The sequence below is a fragment of the Thalassophryne amazonica genome, chromosome 18 (assembly GCF_902500255.1).
Source record: "Thalassophryne amazonica chromosome 18, fThaAma1.1, whole genome shotgun sequence".
Taxonomy (NCBI): domain Eukaryota; kingdom Metazoa; phylum Chordata; class Actinopteri; order Batrachoidiformes; family Batrachoididae; genus Thalassophryne; species Thalassophryne amazonica.
The window spans coordinates 49,216,459-49,234,486 of NC_047120.1; the positions used below are offsets into that span (position 1 = coordinate 49,216,459).

Sequence of the window (18,028 nt, forward strand, 5' to 3'; positions counted from 1 at the left end):
CGGCTTCTCCCCTCTCCGTTACTGGGTGCGGTCGCATCCACACCTGTGTGTTGTTGCTCTCTCCCGCCAGCAGTACCGGATCCGACGAGCGGAGGCAGTGGCCACCTGGGAATTCGGGACTTGGCGGTTCCAGTATTTCCAGGGTTCGGTGGCAGAGGAGATCTGGGTGGTTCCGGTTCGACTGAGACGGACGTCTCCTACCTTCGAGCCTGCCCACACGACACCAGCGGATTCGACCCCAAATTGTGATTGTTGTATTTATTGTGCTCGTTTCACAATAGTAAACCTTGTTATTTACCTTCTCCATTGTCTGTTCATTGCGCCCCCTGTTGTGGGTCCGTGTTCCTACACTTTCACAACACCATTAATCCATTTGATAACTTTGGATGAAGAGACTCTGTCTCAGACGAGCGGCAGAGCTCTGAAATGACGCATGCACAGATGGCGGACCGGTTTTTAGGGGCAGACCGTTCGGTCTGCGACACCGGGTCTGACTCATTCCCATGGAGCACCTTCTCAACTGTATTCCAAGAAAGAGCATTTCAAATGTGTTTTCTTTGGGGGGAAAAATGCTCCAGGATTGCACTAATTTGAGATGTTTCCTTCCAGTTGGTGTGAGATTGTCGAGAACATCTCAGCTATGATGTTATTCTACAAACTATAAGTCACCTAAAGTTGAGACTAATGGAATAACCTTCATCGATAGCTAGCTGTGGTGCTTTGACTTAACAGATGTTTCTCACTGGAGTAATCCTGCATTCAAAATCTTTGGAAGCTTGGAAAGATCTGACATTAAAAAACCCTACTTCCAGAAAAAGGCTAATATTATCTTTTGGGCTAATTTAATTCGCCAAAAACGTTTTTTCTGATGTTTGTGTGCTGGTAACTTAACTAATTGTACATAGAATGTCGTAGCAGTAATGTCTTGTTAAAATTTATTTTAAAGATGCATTTTTAACATTTGTAACGTTGTTTCACTTGTTACATTTGCGGGTGTCATGGCTGTAACGTCAATTTCGATACCTCAGGTTGCTCAATTTCTGAGTTTCCGAGCAGAAATTCCAGCCCGACTTAGCGTTCAAGGCATTTATTCCCGAGATAGAGGTCAGAATCTCTGAACTTCGGAGGGTTTTGAATGCAGCACAATTCCCAAGACTGTGGGAAGTGGTGAATCCAAACCCAAGTCGATTCAGAATCATCAATTCAGAAACCCTTAAACCATGTCACGGACACTACATTCATATTCTGACTATAGTTGGTCTTGTTTTGTTGCAAATTAATTTGATATGCTATGGGTTTTCAGTTTGTTTGTTTTTTGTTGTTGAAACTGAAATCAACCAAGAAATATTTGCTGTGACATCTACAACATTGACTCATTTATATTACATCTGTTCATCAATGGTGAAAGTTTTCCCAAAATTGCTGGATTTCCGTTTATGCTGGACATGGTTTGTTTGTCTAATGATTGACCATCTCAAAGAAAAGGCTAACTATGGCGAGTTGTAGCATATGAGATTACATAAACTTGGGCCAGGGATGCTAGCCGCAGTTGATGCTACCCATTCATATTAAAGCTAGTTAGCATGATTGCACAAGTTAATGCTGACTGCAGAACTGCTGTTAGCATCATCAGTGACTGGCAGAAATCTCAGTTTGTGTAATCGCACTTAACACCATATTTCTGACATAAAATTGTCTGGTATTAACGGTGTTCCAAATCTGGAAATCTGGTCATTTCCGTGTGAAACAAAGTACCGCTGTTGGCCAAGCATTGTTTTTCCTTCCATAGTTCATAGTGTTATATCTCTATAGATAACATCTTGGATGACAAACCAGAGGTGAAGAGCTCAGCAGACAAGGAAGAACAACCTGTTGATGAAATGCCCAAAAAGATGAAAAAGAGTGACAGTACTACACAGAGTAAAGGAAAGGTAGTTAACTCTTAAACTGTTTTATTAGGAGACTGACGATATTTTGTGTTCACATTTAGTCATTTAATTAGTACTTGTAGCAAAATTCATATACAAGTCATTGATGGAAACCTTGCAACAAGTAAGGAGCATAGGGAACCTAGATCTCTATTTCTTGATGGTGTTTTATTGATGTTTCTATATATGATTGAATCTGGAATTACGAGGTCTGTTAGAAAAGTATCCGACCTTATTATTTTTTTTCAAAAACCATATGAATTTGAATCACGTGTGATTACATCAGACATGCTTGAACCCTCGTGGGCATGTGAGAGTTTTTTCACGCCTGTCGGTTACGTCATTCGCCTGTGGGCAGTCTTTGAGTGAGGAGTCGCCCACCCTCTCGTCGGTTTTTCATTGTTTAGGAATGGCTCAGAGACTGCTGCTTTGTTTGATAAAAATTTTTTCAAAAACTGTAAGGCACAACTGAGTGGACACCATTCGATAAATTCAGCTGGTTTTCGGTAAAAATTTTAACGGCTGATGAGAGATTTTGGTCTGGTAGTGTCGCTTTAAGGACGGCCCACGGCGCCTGACGGCGATCTGCGCTTCGAGGCGGCAGCGTCTCGCCGTTTCAAGTTGAAAACTTCCACATTTCAGGCTCTGTTGACCCAGTAAGTCGTCAGAGAACAGAGAACTTTCAGAAGAAGTCGGCATGAGGAGTTTATTCGGACATGCCATTGTTAATGGACATTTTGTAATGAAAGAACGTGCGGGCAGAGTCGCATGTCGGGCCGGACCCGACCATGGGGGGTCGTGACAGGAAAAATACCTCAGTTGGAAACCTTAACGGGCAAGTTGGAACATGCCCAAGCTGTTAAACAATTTCTCAGTTACTCACTTGTTGAAAGCCATCAAAAGCCGCCTGAATTTTACAAATGGTTTTCAACACGGAGGTGTTTTTCCTGTCGCGGCGCACACAGATTCGCCGAGTTGTCACAGAAACGACTCGGCAAATTTGCGCGCACGTCTTTCATTACAAAATGTCCTTAAACAGTGGAATGTCCGCATAAAGTCCTCATGCCGGCCTCTTCTGAATCTTCTCTGTTCTCTCACGACGTCCTGGGTGAATTAAGCCTTAAATTAGGATGTTTTCAGGTCGAAACAGGCTGACGACGGCGCCTGGAAGCGCTGCGCGACATCCCGTTCCGTGGGAAGTCCTTACAGTGACAGAAACACCCCATAATCTTTCATCAGCCATTAAACTTTTCACCGAAAACCAGCTAAATTTCTCGAATAGTGTCCACTCGGATATTCCTCACAGGTCCAGAAAAAATTTTGATAAAGCAACGCGCGCTGTCTCGAGCAGCGTGTGAAACAAAGGAATTCAGCCGAGAGGGCTGAACCACATCTCACTCAAGGCCTGCCCACAGGGAAATGACGTCACCGACACGCGTGAAAAAACTCACGCATGCGCACGAGGGTTCAAGCATGATTGGTGTAATCGCACGTCATTCAAATCCATATAGTTAAAAAAAAAATAAAAGTGTCGGTTTCTTATCTAATAGACCTCGGAAATGATTGTATTTTCCTCTTTTGGCATTTTTGAACCCACACACAATCTGTGCTTGTTAAGTAAAAATGTTGACTGTGTTTTGCGTCTTTCCTACACCTTCAGGTGTTTGACATGGAGCTGGGTGAGGAGTTTTATCTTCCACAGAACAAGAAGGAGAGTCGACAGATTGCACAGGAGCTGTCCGACCTCGTCATCTACTGCCAGGCCGTGAAATTCCCTGGTAGGGAACATTTTAGCCCTCTGTAATAGACAAAATCATTAAAGGGGTTTCATTATAGACTTTTACAGCAAGCTAATTAGGGAATAACCCTGTTGTATCTTATGATTTGTGGATGTTCATGCTGGTTATACAGTTGCAAAATGAACTTTATGGATATTTGCAACCGTATAACAGCATGAACGTCCGCAAATCATCAGACACAAGGGGATTATTCCCATTCTAATCCAATTCCATCGTTTGCATGGTTTATTTTTCTGTAGGAAATTCGGTCGGCGAGGCTTACCGTGAGGTAGCATCACTCCAACAGCGGTCAGGAGCTAAGCTAAATTGTTCATTTCATTTATACTCGGTGGTCAGAATTTCCCAGTTACACCCCCCCAAGAATCCCTTCATCCTGCTGTCTGTGGACATGTTGCTGGAATATTTTTATGCATGAAGTACTGCATAATGTGTTGTTTATTAACTGGTTATATTGGCGAATCCAGTAGGTATTGCTAATAACGATTGCCTACACTGTGCTACAAACACAGCGGAAGATTAAAACACTAATGTAACTACTGTGACATCTGTCCTTCTCCATAAGGTCTCTGTTGTGGACCAAGTATTTTTTTGTAGCACTGTATACACCAAAATCTTGCAGGTGGCCAGTTTATTTTCTGACTTGCCGTGCTGTGTGGAAACAGAACACATTTTCCTTGAGTGTAGCATCATTCCCAGTTACAACTTCCAATGTAAATGGAACGCGGTGAAAGAATTTCTTGCTACCCGTGGGTGGGGGGGCACACAACTGGAGTTACTTATCAAAACATTTCTTAGTAACTTTATCCCCATGGTTATTTATTCCTAAAGAACTTGTCACCCGTTATGTACGGTTTGTCCACGGTGCATGTTATAAGGGAAGAGAATAAGGTTTCGTGTGATTTGGGTTAAATTTTGTCATTTTATTTTAAGCAGCCTTGGACATTTCATTGTGTTGGTCATAGCCTCATAAAAGTTCTTATTTTTTATGATTAGGATCCATCATCATGTTTGTCCTACATTTATCTGAAATGTTCTTTTTCAGTGTCATCCTTTTTTATCTCTTATTTTCTCCCTTTATTAGCATCATCTTTCATCCTCTTTACATTTCCCTTTGTATTCTACTGGGTACCCTCACCACAGCCATAACCCTCCTCTTTGGCCTGTTGTTTCCCTCCTCAGCATCCTTCTCCCTATATACTCTGCATTCCTCCTCTGCACACACCCAAACACCTCAATCTCACTTGTCTCACTTTTGTCTCCAACCCGTCCTGTCTTGTCATCACTTCCAAAGACAGTCACAGCCCTGTGTTAAATTTAGTCATGGAGAATGAGAAATCAAGGCTCTTGGTTCATTTCATACAGAGAATCAGCTGTGTGCCTGGTGTGCTTGTAGATGGACAAAATACGTCTGAATCAGACAATACTTTAAGATACTGTGTGTAAGATTTTGGCCCAATCTCAATTCTCTTGTGTTCCCCTTCCCCTTGGCCCTACCCTACCCCTATGCCTACCCCTTTAAAACAAGGGGTAAGGTGAAGGGGTATGCCTCTGGCCCTATGAACTGAGACCCCCCTCTGCCTTACAGGAAAAACCAAACTGCCTGTTTCAAACTGCCGTCTTCACTGTTTGTCAACATGGCAACCGAAGCGCTACTTGTTGCGGTAGCCTGTTTGCTCTTTTTATTTTCTCGCTTTTCTGTGTAAATGCAAAGAAATAGAAGAAGTCACAGATTTCCTCTTCATGTCGGAGAATTTTGTGGTATTAATAATTAATTTAATTAATTAGTAATTTACAATAATTAATAGTATTGATAATTAATTAATTAGTAATTAATTAATGGTAATAATACTAATAATAATGAATAATTACACACACACTCATCTTCAACTGCTTAGTCCAATCAAGGGTCACGTGGGGCTGGAGCCTATCCCAGCATTCATAGAGCGTGAGGCGGGGCACACCCAGGACAGGACGCCAGTCTGTCGCAGATAATTAATAATAGTAATTAATATTGTTAATTGATTAATCATTAATTGATTAATTAATTAATTATTAGCAATTCAAATAAATAAACACTTGAAATATATCAGTCTGTGTGCAATGAATGTATACATTGTACAGGTTTCACTTTTTGAATGGAATGACTGCAACAAATCAACTTTTTCATGATATTCTAATTATATGACCAGCACCTGTATATATGTTATGGGCTGCATCTAGTTCTGTTAACCTTATATTTCTTTTTCAAATTCTTCCATTTTTTGCATCCAGCACTATTTCCTTTAGAAATTTCCTTGACAAATAACAGCAGTCTATTAGGACTGTCTTACGCATTCGGCGTAAGACTCAACATGTTGTGCTGCTCTCATGCTAATGCATGACATTCTGAAACATTTCACCGCTATGACCTGCAAGACAAAATTCAGCAGAAAATAACTCCTTGAACGTATCTCAACTTGAGAGCTCTGAAGAAGAGTCAAAAATAGAAGTGTGTTTGTAATGGTGGAATAAGTCAGAAGTATTACATTGCCGCTGAGTGAAGTTTTCCCATACTCCCTTTTTCCTGCGTATCAAACAAACAAGCAGCAGTAGACGGATGAACACAGACAGAGAAACAAATTGTGAGAGCAACAGTTTGTGGTTGTGTCATCGTAATGGTGTTGCCTCATCTGTTTATGTTGCATTCTGACCACTCTTGTCTGCTTCTTGTGCGTGGGAATCTAGGCCTGTCCACGCCATCGCTGCCGGGCTCTGGCAGAGGGAAGGATCGAGGAAAGAGCAGGAAGTCCATATTTGGCACAGCTCCCGCACGCTGCAGCACAACAGGAGAGGTCACGACCCTGAGCCGCACCCCTGGGAAAGGTAGAGGGGGCCAAGGGGCAGTGATTGTTGGAAGAGGGTGACATAAAACATAAAAAAGAACAATAGAAAGAAAATAAATGTTTCTATATTTGGTGCATATTTCAATATCATATCAGTAGAAATAGAATAGAATAGAGAGGCATGAAATCACTGACGAAACAAACAGTTCTCTCACTACGTGTGGTAATGTTTGTGAGAAAATCAGCAAGGGTTTCATGAAGTTTTTCCTTTATTATTATTATTGTTACTATTATTGTTATCTTGGAAATCTGCGTTGAGTTTATTCTGTACATTTTTCACTCACTTGGTGGTCTAACCAGTCAAATGTCACATTTGTGGAGAAAAAAAGGCATCCATGATGTCTCACATACTGTAAGAGATATTGACATATGTAAATAGTAGCTTCCAGAGGTGGGACAAAGTCACCATCGAGTCACTCTGAAGTCATGAATCAGCAAGTCCCAAGTCAAGTCTCAAGTCATAATGACCACCAGTCGTTTGCAAGCTGACTTGAGACTTGACTTGGGACTTGCAGATTGTTGACTTGAGAATGACTTGACAGTGACTTCATCCCACCTCTGGTAGCTTTGATCCCTGACTTCCCACATTGACTTTTGCAAATTACATAAACATTTTTTACACATTTATTTATTTCCCAAAATTGGACTCAAATTGAGTCTCCATAAGAATGATCAGGGTTTGAATAAGAGCTGGTTTTAGATGGTTGGCTGTTGGCCTTGTCAAACCAAAAAAAAAATAAATTCAACACAGGAACAAAATCATCTGGTATTGATTTTGTATTGGTTGCATTTCCTTCAGGCTAATGTTGAGGTCAGTTTTGAAAAAACAAAAACCTGCTAAATTATTCTGGAAATTTCCAGATTTGAAGAGGAACATTATTTATGCCGGATTTTGCTGTTGTTGGCGAAGTGCATTCACAAGCATTATTATATAAAATGAAAATTGTGGTCACGCTACCTGAGTCCATCATCACTGTGACTGCCAACCCCGTGAGTGTTTTGTTTGAGAAGGTTGAAAATACAGGTATCTAAATGTTAATGTCTCTCTCTGTTCTCCTACCAGGTGGCGCTGAGCGCCTGAGCTGGGAGGAGCAGCAGTCGTCTCCCATCCTCAGCTCCTCCACCTCTCTCAGCGCTATCATCCGCACACCCAAGTGCTACCACATCTCCTCCGTTAACGAGAACGCCGCCAAGCGACTGTGCCGTCGATACTCTCAGAAGCTGATCCAGCACACGGCATGCCAGCTGCTCAGGACTTACCCCGCCGCTACCAGGATAGACTCAACGAACCCAAACCCTCTGTTGTTCTGGTTGCATGGCATTCAGCTGGTGGCCCTCAACTATCAGACCGACGGTGAGTATGTCACACAAAGGTGCTTTTCTCTCTGTAAGTCCAGTATCAACTGTTAAGGAAAAGGCTGTTTTGGCCCGATTGAGTCCCTATCTTACACCCAGCTGAAAGTGTCATTGCTGCTACAGTTTACATCCAACAAAAATTAAAAACTAAATCAAATACCAATAGAAAATACAAAACTTCACCTTACTGCTTTACTGCTTCACCTCAGGGAGCTTTGGTGGCTGCTAATAGATGTGCTTCTACTGGTTCTATCAGCACGCATAAAAATTTAATATAAACTTATAGTAACGCTGACGACTGCACTGTTGCTGCACTGAAGGGATTAAACACTAAATCAAAGCCATGATGTTTAAAAAGACGTCCTCCTGCCAGATGGCAGATATAATAACTGTATATAATTACCTTCTTGCCTTCAGATCTACCCATGCAGCTGAACACAGCGTTATTTGAAGCCAACGGCGGTTGTGGTTATGTCCTGAAGCCGGCGGTGCTGTGGGACCGTAGCTGCCCTCTCTATCAGCAGTTCTGTCCAGCAGACAGGGACGTGGAGAACATAAGTCCGGCCATCTATTCTCTCACTGTGAGTTAACCTAGAACTGTGAGAATGTTAAAATATAGGCAACACTCATGTGCAAGATTGAAATGCATTGTGGCTCTAAATGCATGTAGAAGAAATTGTGGAAATCTGCCTCTTAAAAAAATCCTGCCTGACGTGCACCTGAAGTCTGAGCTTGTTTATGTCTGATGTACAGTGATGGCACAGATGTGTTTGGAAAGCTTTATTGTAAAGTGGACCTTGTGTGCTTCAATTATTTGACAGTTCTGAAAGCTGTTAGTGACGATAAATAAGAACAGAACCTCATAAAATGCTTCATTACATCTGCAGGGACTCTGTGAGGACTTTTTCCTCAGTTTTTGTCACTCATCCTGTTGTTCACTCAGCATGGCTGCATTAAATCTGGCTTTCAGGGTTGAGTTAAAACTGACGGCAGTGAATAGTTAGAATCAGTTTTTTTTTAAAAAAAAGAAGGCCAGTAAATTTATTTAATTGAAAGGTACAAAAGAGTTTTAGTGTTTTGTGCAACACTGTATTAAATCAGGAAGCTGTGGTTCTAATGTTGCTTAAAAAAGCTTTTTTTGTGATGCTATGGTTTAATTTAATGTCACATCAATTATGCCTGTTTACCTGAATATAATCGAGTGAGTCCGTGTCTCGCTGCCAACTTGGTTGGGATCTGGTGACCATGAAGGTGTGTGCAGATGCACATCATTCATCATTCACGTCATATTCATATTCGTCCAACTGCTCGAGCCCTATGGGTTGTTGTTTTGGAAGACTCATGCAAATGTTTCATCAAAGGACAGGTTTGCAATGATGCATCCAGGGACGGGTACACCCAAACCATGGTGGCAAAATACCCCCAAATGCACAGTAGAGCCACTGGATCTACATACTGTAGAGCTGAGGTATTCAGGTTCACTACTGCATGGTGTCGGTTTATGGCAGTAAAGATGAAGACCAGATGAGTTGCAGAAATGTGAGTGATCCATGCTGCTTGTCCACTGGCAGGCATATTGGTTTGTTGGGCACAAATTACCCTGAGGGTAGCACTCATGCAGACACCAATCCGGTAACAGCAGCCATATAAACCGAACAATGATCCAACACTCATAAAACGTGTGTGTTTGTGTGGAAGAGAAGGACAGAATGTGAAATGCAACCTGTCTTGGCAGGTCACGGTGATTGCACTGCTTCATCAAATGATCTGGCGATATGTTTAATGGGACACACTTACGTGGAACGATTATCGCAAGCCATTTGTCATGTCAGGCATCTTCTCTTCCAGATTGTATCCGGTCAGAATGTTTGTCCGGGCAACACCGCTGGCAGTCCTTGCATCGAGGTTGACATTCTAGGCATGCCCGTGGACAGCTGCCACGTCCGCACGAAACCCATCCACCGCAACACCCTCAACCCCATGTGGAGCGAGCGCTTTCAGTTCACCGTGCACTTTGAGGAGCTGTGCTTTTTGCGCTTTGCTGTGGTGGAGAACAACAGCTCCCAGACCACTGCACAGAGGACTCTGCCCCTCAAGGCCCTCAAACCAGGTACAGACCCGGTTCTGATCCGCATCATTTTTCACTTTGAATGCGTTCCACACGAGAGGTTCAACAAACCACCTTGACGGGAAGTCATACCGGGTGAATTGCTTTAATAAATAAAATAATAAGTTGTTTGTTCTACACTGTAAAACTCAGAGTTAGTTGAACTCAAACCATTTGAGGAAACCGATTGCCTTAAACGACTTGGGTTTGCCAACTTAAATAAAATCATTTTCAAAAATGTAATTGTTAAAGTTTTAGTAACTTAATTTACGAGGTCTATTAGAAAAGTATGTGACCTTATTTTTTTCAAAAACCATATGGATTTGAATCACGTGTGATTGCGTCAGACAAGCTTGAACCCTCGTGCGCATGCGTGAGTTTTTCCATGCCTGTCTTTTGCGTCATTCGCCTGTGAGCAGGCTTTGAGTGAGGAGTGGTCCAGCCCCTCGGAAGATTTTCATTGTCAGGAAATGGCGGAATGATTTGGGCTTTTTTTCCATCAGAATTTTTTCAGAAACTGTTAGAGACTGGCAGCTGGAAACCATTAGAAAAATTTATCTGGCTTTCGGTGAAAATGTTACGGGCTTGGTAGAGAATAAGGAGTGTTACTGTCGCTTTAAGGACGGCCCCCAGCGGCTCTGGGGCGCGCCGCGCTCCGAAGCCGCCATCGACAGGCTGAACGAACATTTCATTTCTAAACAGATGGCTGTCTGGATCCGTGACCATTGTGTGCCATTTCTCTGGTTATCACAAGAGCTGGACATCAACCATTTTCCGGCAGATTTCACTTTTAACAAGAGATTTTGTCATGGAAAGCCGAGCGGAGGCTTCGCGCGTCACGATGGATTCGCTACTGGAGCGAGACAAAACCACCTCCGTTTTGGTCTCACAGGACGGCTATGAGATGGCGTTCAGACAGCTGTCGGTGGTTTTTCCATCGAGTGATTATCCAAGAAATTGTGGATGTGCCTGGACATGCCAGAACATGTCCTGTGAGGCTTCATCACGGCGTTGCTGTGCGCCATGCGGCACTGCCGCGACGCGCGGAATTCCTCTGCACGTCTGTCTCAATGTGCCGAAAAAGTGCTGATGTCCACACCTTTTCACAATTCCTGTGCTAGTCAGATGACGTCCGGATAAAACACAGCGTCCAGTTTGGAAATGAATGGCACATTCCACTGTTACAGGAGTTTTTGTCATGGAAAGAGGAGCGGAGGCTTCGCGCGTTGCGGCGGTGCCGCATGGCGCACAGCAACGCTGTGATGAAGCCTCACGGGACATGTTCTGGCATGTCCAGGCACATCCACAATTTCTCAGATAATCACTCGATGGAAAAACCACCGACAGCTGTGTGAACGCCATCTCAAAGCCGTCTTGTGAGACCAAAACGGAGGTGGTTTTGTCTCGCTCCAGTAGCGAATCCATCGTGATGCGCAAAGCCTCCGCTCGGCTTTCCATGACAAAATCTCTTGTTAAAAGCAAAATCTGCCGGAAAATGGTTGATGTCCAGCTCTTGTGATAACCAGAGAAATGGCACACGATGGTCACAGATCCAGACAGCCATCCGTTTAGAAATGAAATGGTCGTTCACATGTGATTCAAATCCATATGGTTTTTGAAAAAAATAATAAGGTCGGATACTTTTCTAATAGACCTCGTATAGTTAATTATAGTTAATACAATATTATTGTATGGCCTTGCCTTACAATATAAAGCGCCTTGGGGCAGCTGTTTGTTGTGATTTGGCGCTATATAAATAAAATTGATTTGATTTGATTTAATTAAACTTATGTAAATCTAGTTTATGTTTTTCAATAAAAAAGTGACAAATTTCTGCCTAAAAAAATTTGCATTTTGGATTAGATTTTTTGATGCATGCGTTATGACTCTGCCCATTTGCTCCCCTCGGGAATCAAACCCACGATCTCCGGCACGGAAGTTGAGCTCTCTAACCAGAAGGCTAAAACCCAGGACTCTGGCCTTGTGACCAGAGAATTCTTTTGAGTTGTTGGGAGTGAGGTTTACTAACTATATCTGCACAGCGACACCTTAATTATTGTATTAAAATGGAGTGTTCGGTTTAACAGTGTAGTAAATGCACTGTAGAGTTTTGGAGATCATCTTGAGCTGAGGATTTATTTCTTCAGGTTACAGACATGTCCAGTTGAGGACGCAGCATAACGAGCCACTCGAAGTGTCCACTTTATTTATCTACAGCAGCAGAAATGAAGATGGACCAGTAGGGAGCGCTACTCCTTCCTCCTTGGTAAGATGTGAACTCAAAGTGTAGGATTGTGGAAGTTTGTGACCTAAATGTAGATGTTTGAGAGAGATGGATTGTTAAACTATTCCTGGCTATTTTGTGTAATCGTTAGCTGTTCTTTAGTTAGTAGATGTAACCCGTCAGTCGCAGTCACATTTAACGGTACTGCTTATCAGTCCAGTACTTTAACTGTACTTTGTGGAGAAGAAAAGAATAAAATTAAGACCAGTTTTCTTGTGTGCACACTGAAGCTGTTTAGTTCGGAGGAGAAACCTGCGTCTCAGCAGCACCGGGTGACTGTGCACCGAGCTCCCGGTCCAGAACCCTTCACCGTCTTCAATGTCACAGAGCAGACGACTGCCAAGCAGCTATTGGATGCGGTTAGTACTTTAGAAATGAAGGTTATTTCATACATTTATGTCATTTATTCCATCACTAAAAGTTCTAAACACAACCCCTTCCTGTATGTAGATTGTGGCCTCTGCAGGAAACTGGTCCGAGTACTTCCTGTGTGAGGAGAAGCTTCCTCTGTCGAAGGAGCGCAGCGAGGTGAAACGCTGCGGGCAGCATCGCCCACTGGCGCCCGAGGAGGAGGTGATCAGGCTGGTCCACAGCTGGCACACCGAAGATGGATACGTAGGAAGAATCTGCCTCGAAACCAGAGAGGAGGTAAAGATATTTGACACAGAGTTCTCATTTAAATCCTGACCAGGTATATTACATCTGAAGATGTGTTGAAGTCACTGAGTTTTAATGACGTGTCAGTAATTTCTGAACAAACTAACACTCAAACCAACACTCACTTCGCCCGTTGTGCAGCTTCTGGCTCCCCCTGGTGACATTTTGCATTAATTAGCAAATGTCTGCACTGAAATGTAAAATGTACTTCTGATGATCTTATCTTGGTTCCTTGTTAGAAATGTGCTGCTCTTCATCAGCATGTATTTAATATGTGTGTATGCTTTAAAAAAAATAGAAATTCCTTTTATCCTCATGAAAACAGTCAAACATACCATGTTCAGAATAATAATAATAAAAAACCCCACTTGGATATTAGTAAGGAAGTCATTTTTCCAGCCCACAAGAGGATTGCAGTGTATTTCATGTTGTTCCTGTGTCATTTATATTGTCTTCCACGCTGTGCACAACCGATCCTATTGGATTTTAGGTGTTAAGCAAAGTAGGTCCCGATTCTGACTTGTTGGGAAACCGCTTGGGAACACCAGAGGCTGTGTTTCTGTGTAGGCTCTCAGTTGTCCAGGTGGTTTCCATAGTAGAGAAGCTTGAATCTTCGACTGGACTGGGTTGCTTGACATGAGGACGTTTCACTTCAAATCACAGAAGCTTCCTCAGCTAAAATTCTTGCTCTGGTAGTCTGACTTCTGTCTTGACTCTTGTAGAGAAGAATAAACCAGAAGCCAACAAAAGCTGGAGTTTTTTAACCTAACCAGACCCCACCTACCGAGAGGCTGACTGCTATAGGCTAGTGACTAAAGTAGAGAAGCTTGAATCTTCGACTGGACTGGGTTGCTTGACGTGAGGACGTTTCGCTTCAAATCACAGAAGCTTCCTCAGCTAAAATTCTTGCTCTGGTAGTCTGACTACAGGACGGAAGCCTCCCCTGATGGCTCCCTTGACGACTCTCTCCTGATGATGTGAATGACTCATTACCATGAACAAAAGACTGAAACTGCTTTGACCTGAGTACCACATTGTAAACAGGGGACAAAGCGTGTCTGAGACCTGCTCCGCGGTTAAGAGGCTGTGTTGTGTTTCTGCAGCTACACTTGCATCAGGAAGGGCGTCCAGTGTAAAACTTGTGCCAAATCATATGTGGGAAACAAACTGCCCAGTGCTCACTTCTCACACGGATGCTGGGTGGATAAAGATGTTACATGGAGACAAAATGTGCTTTGCTGGCTATATTTCTTCAGATGTGGTTGTGCTGCTATAACACACAGACAGTTACAAAATAGGTTGCTACCATTAGTTTATTGTTACTTTGAGCACTTGTTGGATTTTTTCAACTCCCGTAAATTCTCTAAAAGAAAACAGTCATCAATGATAAGTTGAGAATCTCCATGTTTTTCCCATCGCTTATGTTCCACCTGGTTTTAAACAATGTAATCAAATCACGGCTGACAAGAGTACCGATGCCAAATCTGGTTTTACGTCTGCATGAGAGAGTTTGTTTTCACTTTACACTTAAATGCAGCACTACATTGTTGTTGTTGTTCTTGTGTGATTTCATTTCGGCAGACTTTGGATGAGAAGAGCACAGAGCTGGAGGGAGAGGATGAGGTGAAGGTGGCGGGTAAAGAAGAGGTGGGCAGAGTTGGAGGCGGAACAGAGGAGGACATGTTTTTTGTCCAGGTCCATGAGGTTTCTCCTGAACAGCCTCACACTGTGATCAAAACGCCACGTTACAGCACGGCGCTCGACATCATCCAGCAGGTGAGAACATTCAAAGTCTTCATGAAACTGAGAAATCGTTTTTCTCCAGAAGTGTTGGGAAACAATGCAGCGCTGTGTCTGTGACGCACAGGCTGAAGCGCTTTTCTGCAAATCCAAGTGGGGCTTGACCCTGTGCATGCATTGATATTTAGAGGGTGTAAATTCTGAGCACAAACATCAGCACTGGGTGCAAAGAAGTGGATATGCATGGACAGATCACAGGCTTATGTGGAAGCAGCTGGCAATAGTAATATAACACCGGATTGGATTAAGACTTATGTGGATTTTGCAGTCCTCTGTCACCTGTTTCTGCCGCTATGTGTGAAGTGTGTTCACTGAGCACCATGCATCATGCAATAAGGTGCTGTTTTAACTGGCCTTTGAGATGGAATCTCGCACCCAAATTCCTGAATGGAAGGACCTACTGAAACCTGTCCCTTGCAGTACTTATTAAAGTAAGTTAAAAACTGTCCATGACAGTACGTGCTTTGGAGCAGTTGTGAGGGCTTTTTCACCAGATTATAATGTGTTTTAGCATCAAAGCAGAAGTTGTTAGGCGTATTAAAGAAGTATTACCAACTGGCTACGTTTTTGTTTGAAATCATGTTCAAAATCGGGACCCCCAGAAACACTGAATTGCTCCGTTCGTATCTTGCCACAGTGTGGGGACAGAGCAAACCAACATTCAAATATAGTAGTAGTTTGTTTTTTCCCCCCATTAGTCATTACATCTGTCTTCTAGTTCATATTTGAGTTCAGCAGTTTCATGGCCGTATTAAGCACTGTTACGCATCAGTAGGCAGAGGGTACGTGTTTCATGAAACTGCTATCTGAGGCTTTCTGACTGTTGAAATAAATAAATAAATACACTGTGCTGGGCTTTAGACTAGATTTTTTCTTTGTTGGTGCACTAGCGGTTTTTGATGATGGGTGATATCCACGTGGCAACGCAGCGCCTGAACACACCTCGTTGTTAGGTAAGCTACGCCAATGGGTGCAAAAATCAGCACGCTTGAGCTCGCTGATACGGGGTGGGCACTAAAAAATCAGATATCTGGTGGATATCAGCAGTTACACGCGTTGAGCTGTGCGCTCCTTTGCGTCACATGGAACACAGTCGGGTTCCGCCTGCTTAATCCTGAATCTGTTTCTCTCTTTTTCTCGCTCAGACTCTGTCGAAGGCCAAGTACTCCTACAGCATCCTTTCTAACCCCAACCCATGTGACTACGTCCTGATGGAAGAAGTGACCAAGGAGGCAGGCTCTAAGAAATCCTGCACCGCCAAACCACTTCAGCGGGTTCTGCTGGATCAAGAGTGCGTCTATCAAGCTCAGAGCCGCTGGAGAGGCAGCGGGAAGTTCATTCTTAAACTGAAGGAGCAGGTAGCTCAGAGCGCGCTCGTCGAGGCTCTGCGACAGCACTCTGCTTTTAGCATGGTTTATGTAGCGTTTGTGCTCTCCTGTTGGACCTGTAGTGTGTGAACAATCGCACTTTGTGTAACACAAATGTCTGCTGGCTTTTTAACACGTGCAATGCAGCTTCTGTTTGCTTTTACGTTTGCGTGCAAGTCCTTTGGTGTGTAGTTGTATCGCATTCTGTTGTGTTGCTGTTGGTGTAATCGCTTAACGCTTTCATGTGCTGCCAGTGCTAATTTTATTGACGCATCAACCTTTTCCTCCAGAGGTCTTTAGCAGCAACACATTTACAAATATGTTTAATGAGCCTCCTCGAATAAACATCAAGATGTTTTTTTAAGGCAATTTTGTTTTATCAAATAGAGTGAACGAAATATTTAAAAACAATAAAACTGTCAACAAATATATATTTTTTCTTGCGTGGACTTTGAGAACTGATTTAGGGTAATTTTGGGATGCTGAATCTGAGCTCAGATTTCCTCTATTACATCATGTTTTTTTGCAATCTGCATGTGCCTTATAGATGGATTACGCAAAAGTTGCTCATTCAGTCATGAGTTTGACACCACTAAGCATGCACAAAAGCAACTTCAAGAGCATAGTTTTTAAAACAGGTTCGCGAAATGTGAACAAGAGGCGTAATATTGTTTGTGTTGCCGAAGAGGTGTGCAAGACTGCAGCTTTTGCTTCAGTGCTTGATATGAGAAATATGTTTTCATATCTCAAAAACATGATGTGATTGGCAAAAACTAACACCAAATTTGGATTCAGAGCCTCCAAATGACCCAAAATCCGTTGAAAAATCGTGTTGCAAATTGTAACAAAAGCGAGAATAATAATGCTTTTAAGGCCTGCTATTCTACAACCCCTGGCAAAAATTATGGAATCACCGGCCTTGGCGGATGTTCATTCAGTTGTTTAATTTTGTAGAAAAAAGCAGATCACAGACATGACACAAAACTAAAGTCATTTCAAATGGCAACTTTCTGGCTTTAAGAAACACTATAAGAAATCAAGAAAAAAAGATTGTGGCAGTCAGTAACGGTTACTTTTTTAGACCAAGCAGAGGAAAAAAATATGGAATCACTCAATTCTGAGGAAAAAATTATGGAATCACCCTGTAAATTTTCATCCCCAAAACTAACACCTGCATCATATCAGATCTGCTCGTTAGTCTGCATCTAAAAAGGAGTGATCACACTTTGGAGAGCTGTTGCACCCAGTGGACTGACATGAATCATGGCTCCAACACGAGAGATGTCAATTGAAACAAAGGAGAGGATTATCAAACTCTTAAAAGAGAGTAAATCATCACGCAATGTTGCAAAAGATGTTGGTTGTTCACAGTCAGCTGTGTCTAAACTCTGGACCAAATACAAACAACATGGGAAGGTTGTTAAAGGCAAACATACTGGTAGACCAAGGAAGACGTCAAAGCGTCAAGACAGAAAACTTAAAGCAATATGTCTCAAAAATCGAAAAATGTACAACAAAACAAATGAGGAACGAATGGGAGGAAACTGGAGTCAACGTCTGTGACCGAACTGTAAGAAACCGCCTAAAGGAAATGGGATTTACATACAGAAAAGCTAAACGGAAGGCATCATTAACACCTAAACAGAAAAAAACAAGGTTACAATGGGCTAAGGAAAAGCAATTGTGGACTGTGGATGACTGGATGAAAGTCATATTCAGTGATGAATCTCGAATCTGCATTGGGCAAGGTGATGATGCTGGAACTTTTGTTTGGTGCCTTTCCAATGAGATTTATAAAGATGACTGACTGAAGAGAACATGTAAATTTCCACAGTCATTGATGATATG

The 18,028-nt window shown here is 42.5% G+C and overlaps 1 protein-coding gene across 1 annotated transcript in view; it reads left to right on the top strand.

Annotated features, from left to right (window-relative positions):
- The window catches only part of plce1 (phospholipase C, epsilon 1), a 255,535-nt gene that overhangs the window by 226,735 nt on the left and 10,772 nt on the right, over positions 1-18,028 (top strand). The window contains 11 exon segments of the mRNA XM_034193802.1: positions 1,813-1,931; positions 3,589-3,706; positions 6,452-6,589; positions 7,673-7,963; positions 8,383-8,546; positions 9,814-10,075; positions 12,220-12,338; positions 12,587-12,715; positions 12,807-13,004; positions 14,595-14,789; positions 15,959-16,171. Coding sequence (XP_034049693.1) covers positions 1,813-1,931; positions 3,589-3,706; positions 6,452-6,589; positions 7,673-7,963; positions 8,383-8,546; positions 9,814-10,075; positions 12,220-12,338; positions 12,587-12,715; positions 12,807-13,004; positions 14,595-14,789; positions 15,959-16,171 — 1,946 coding nt within the window.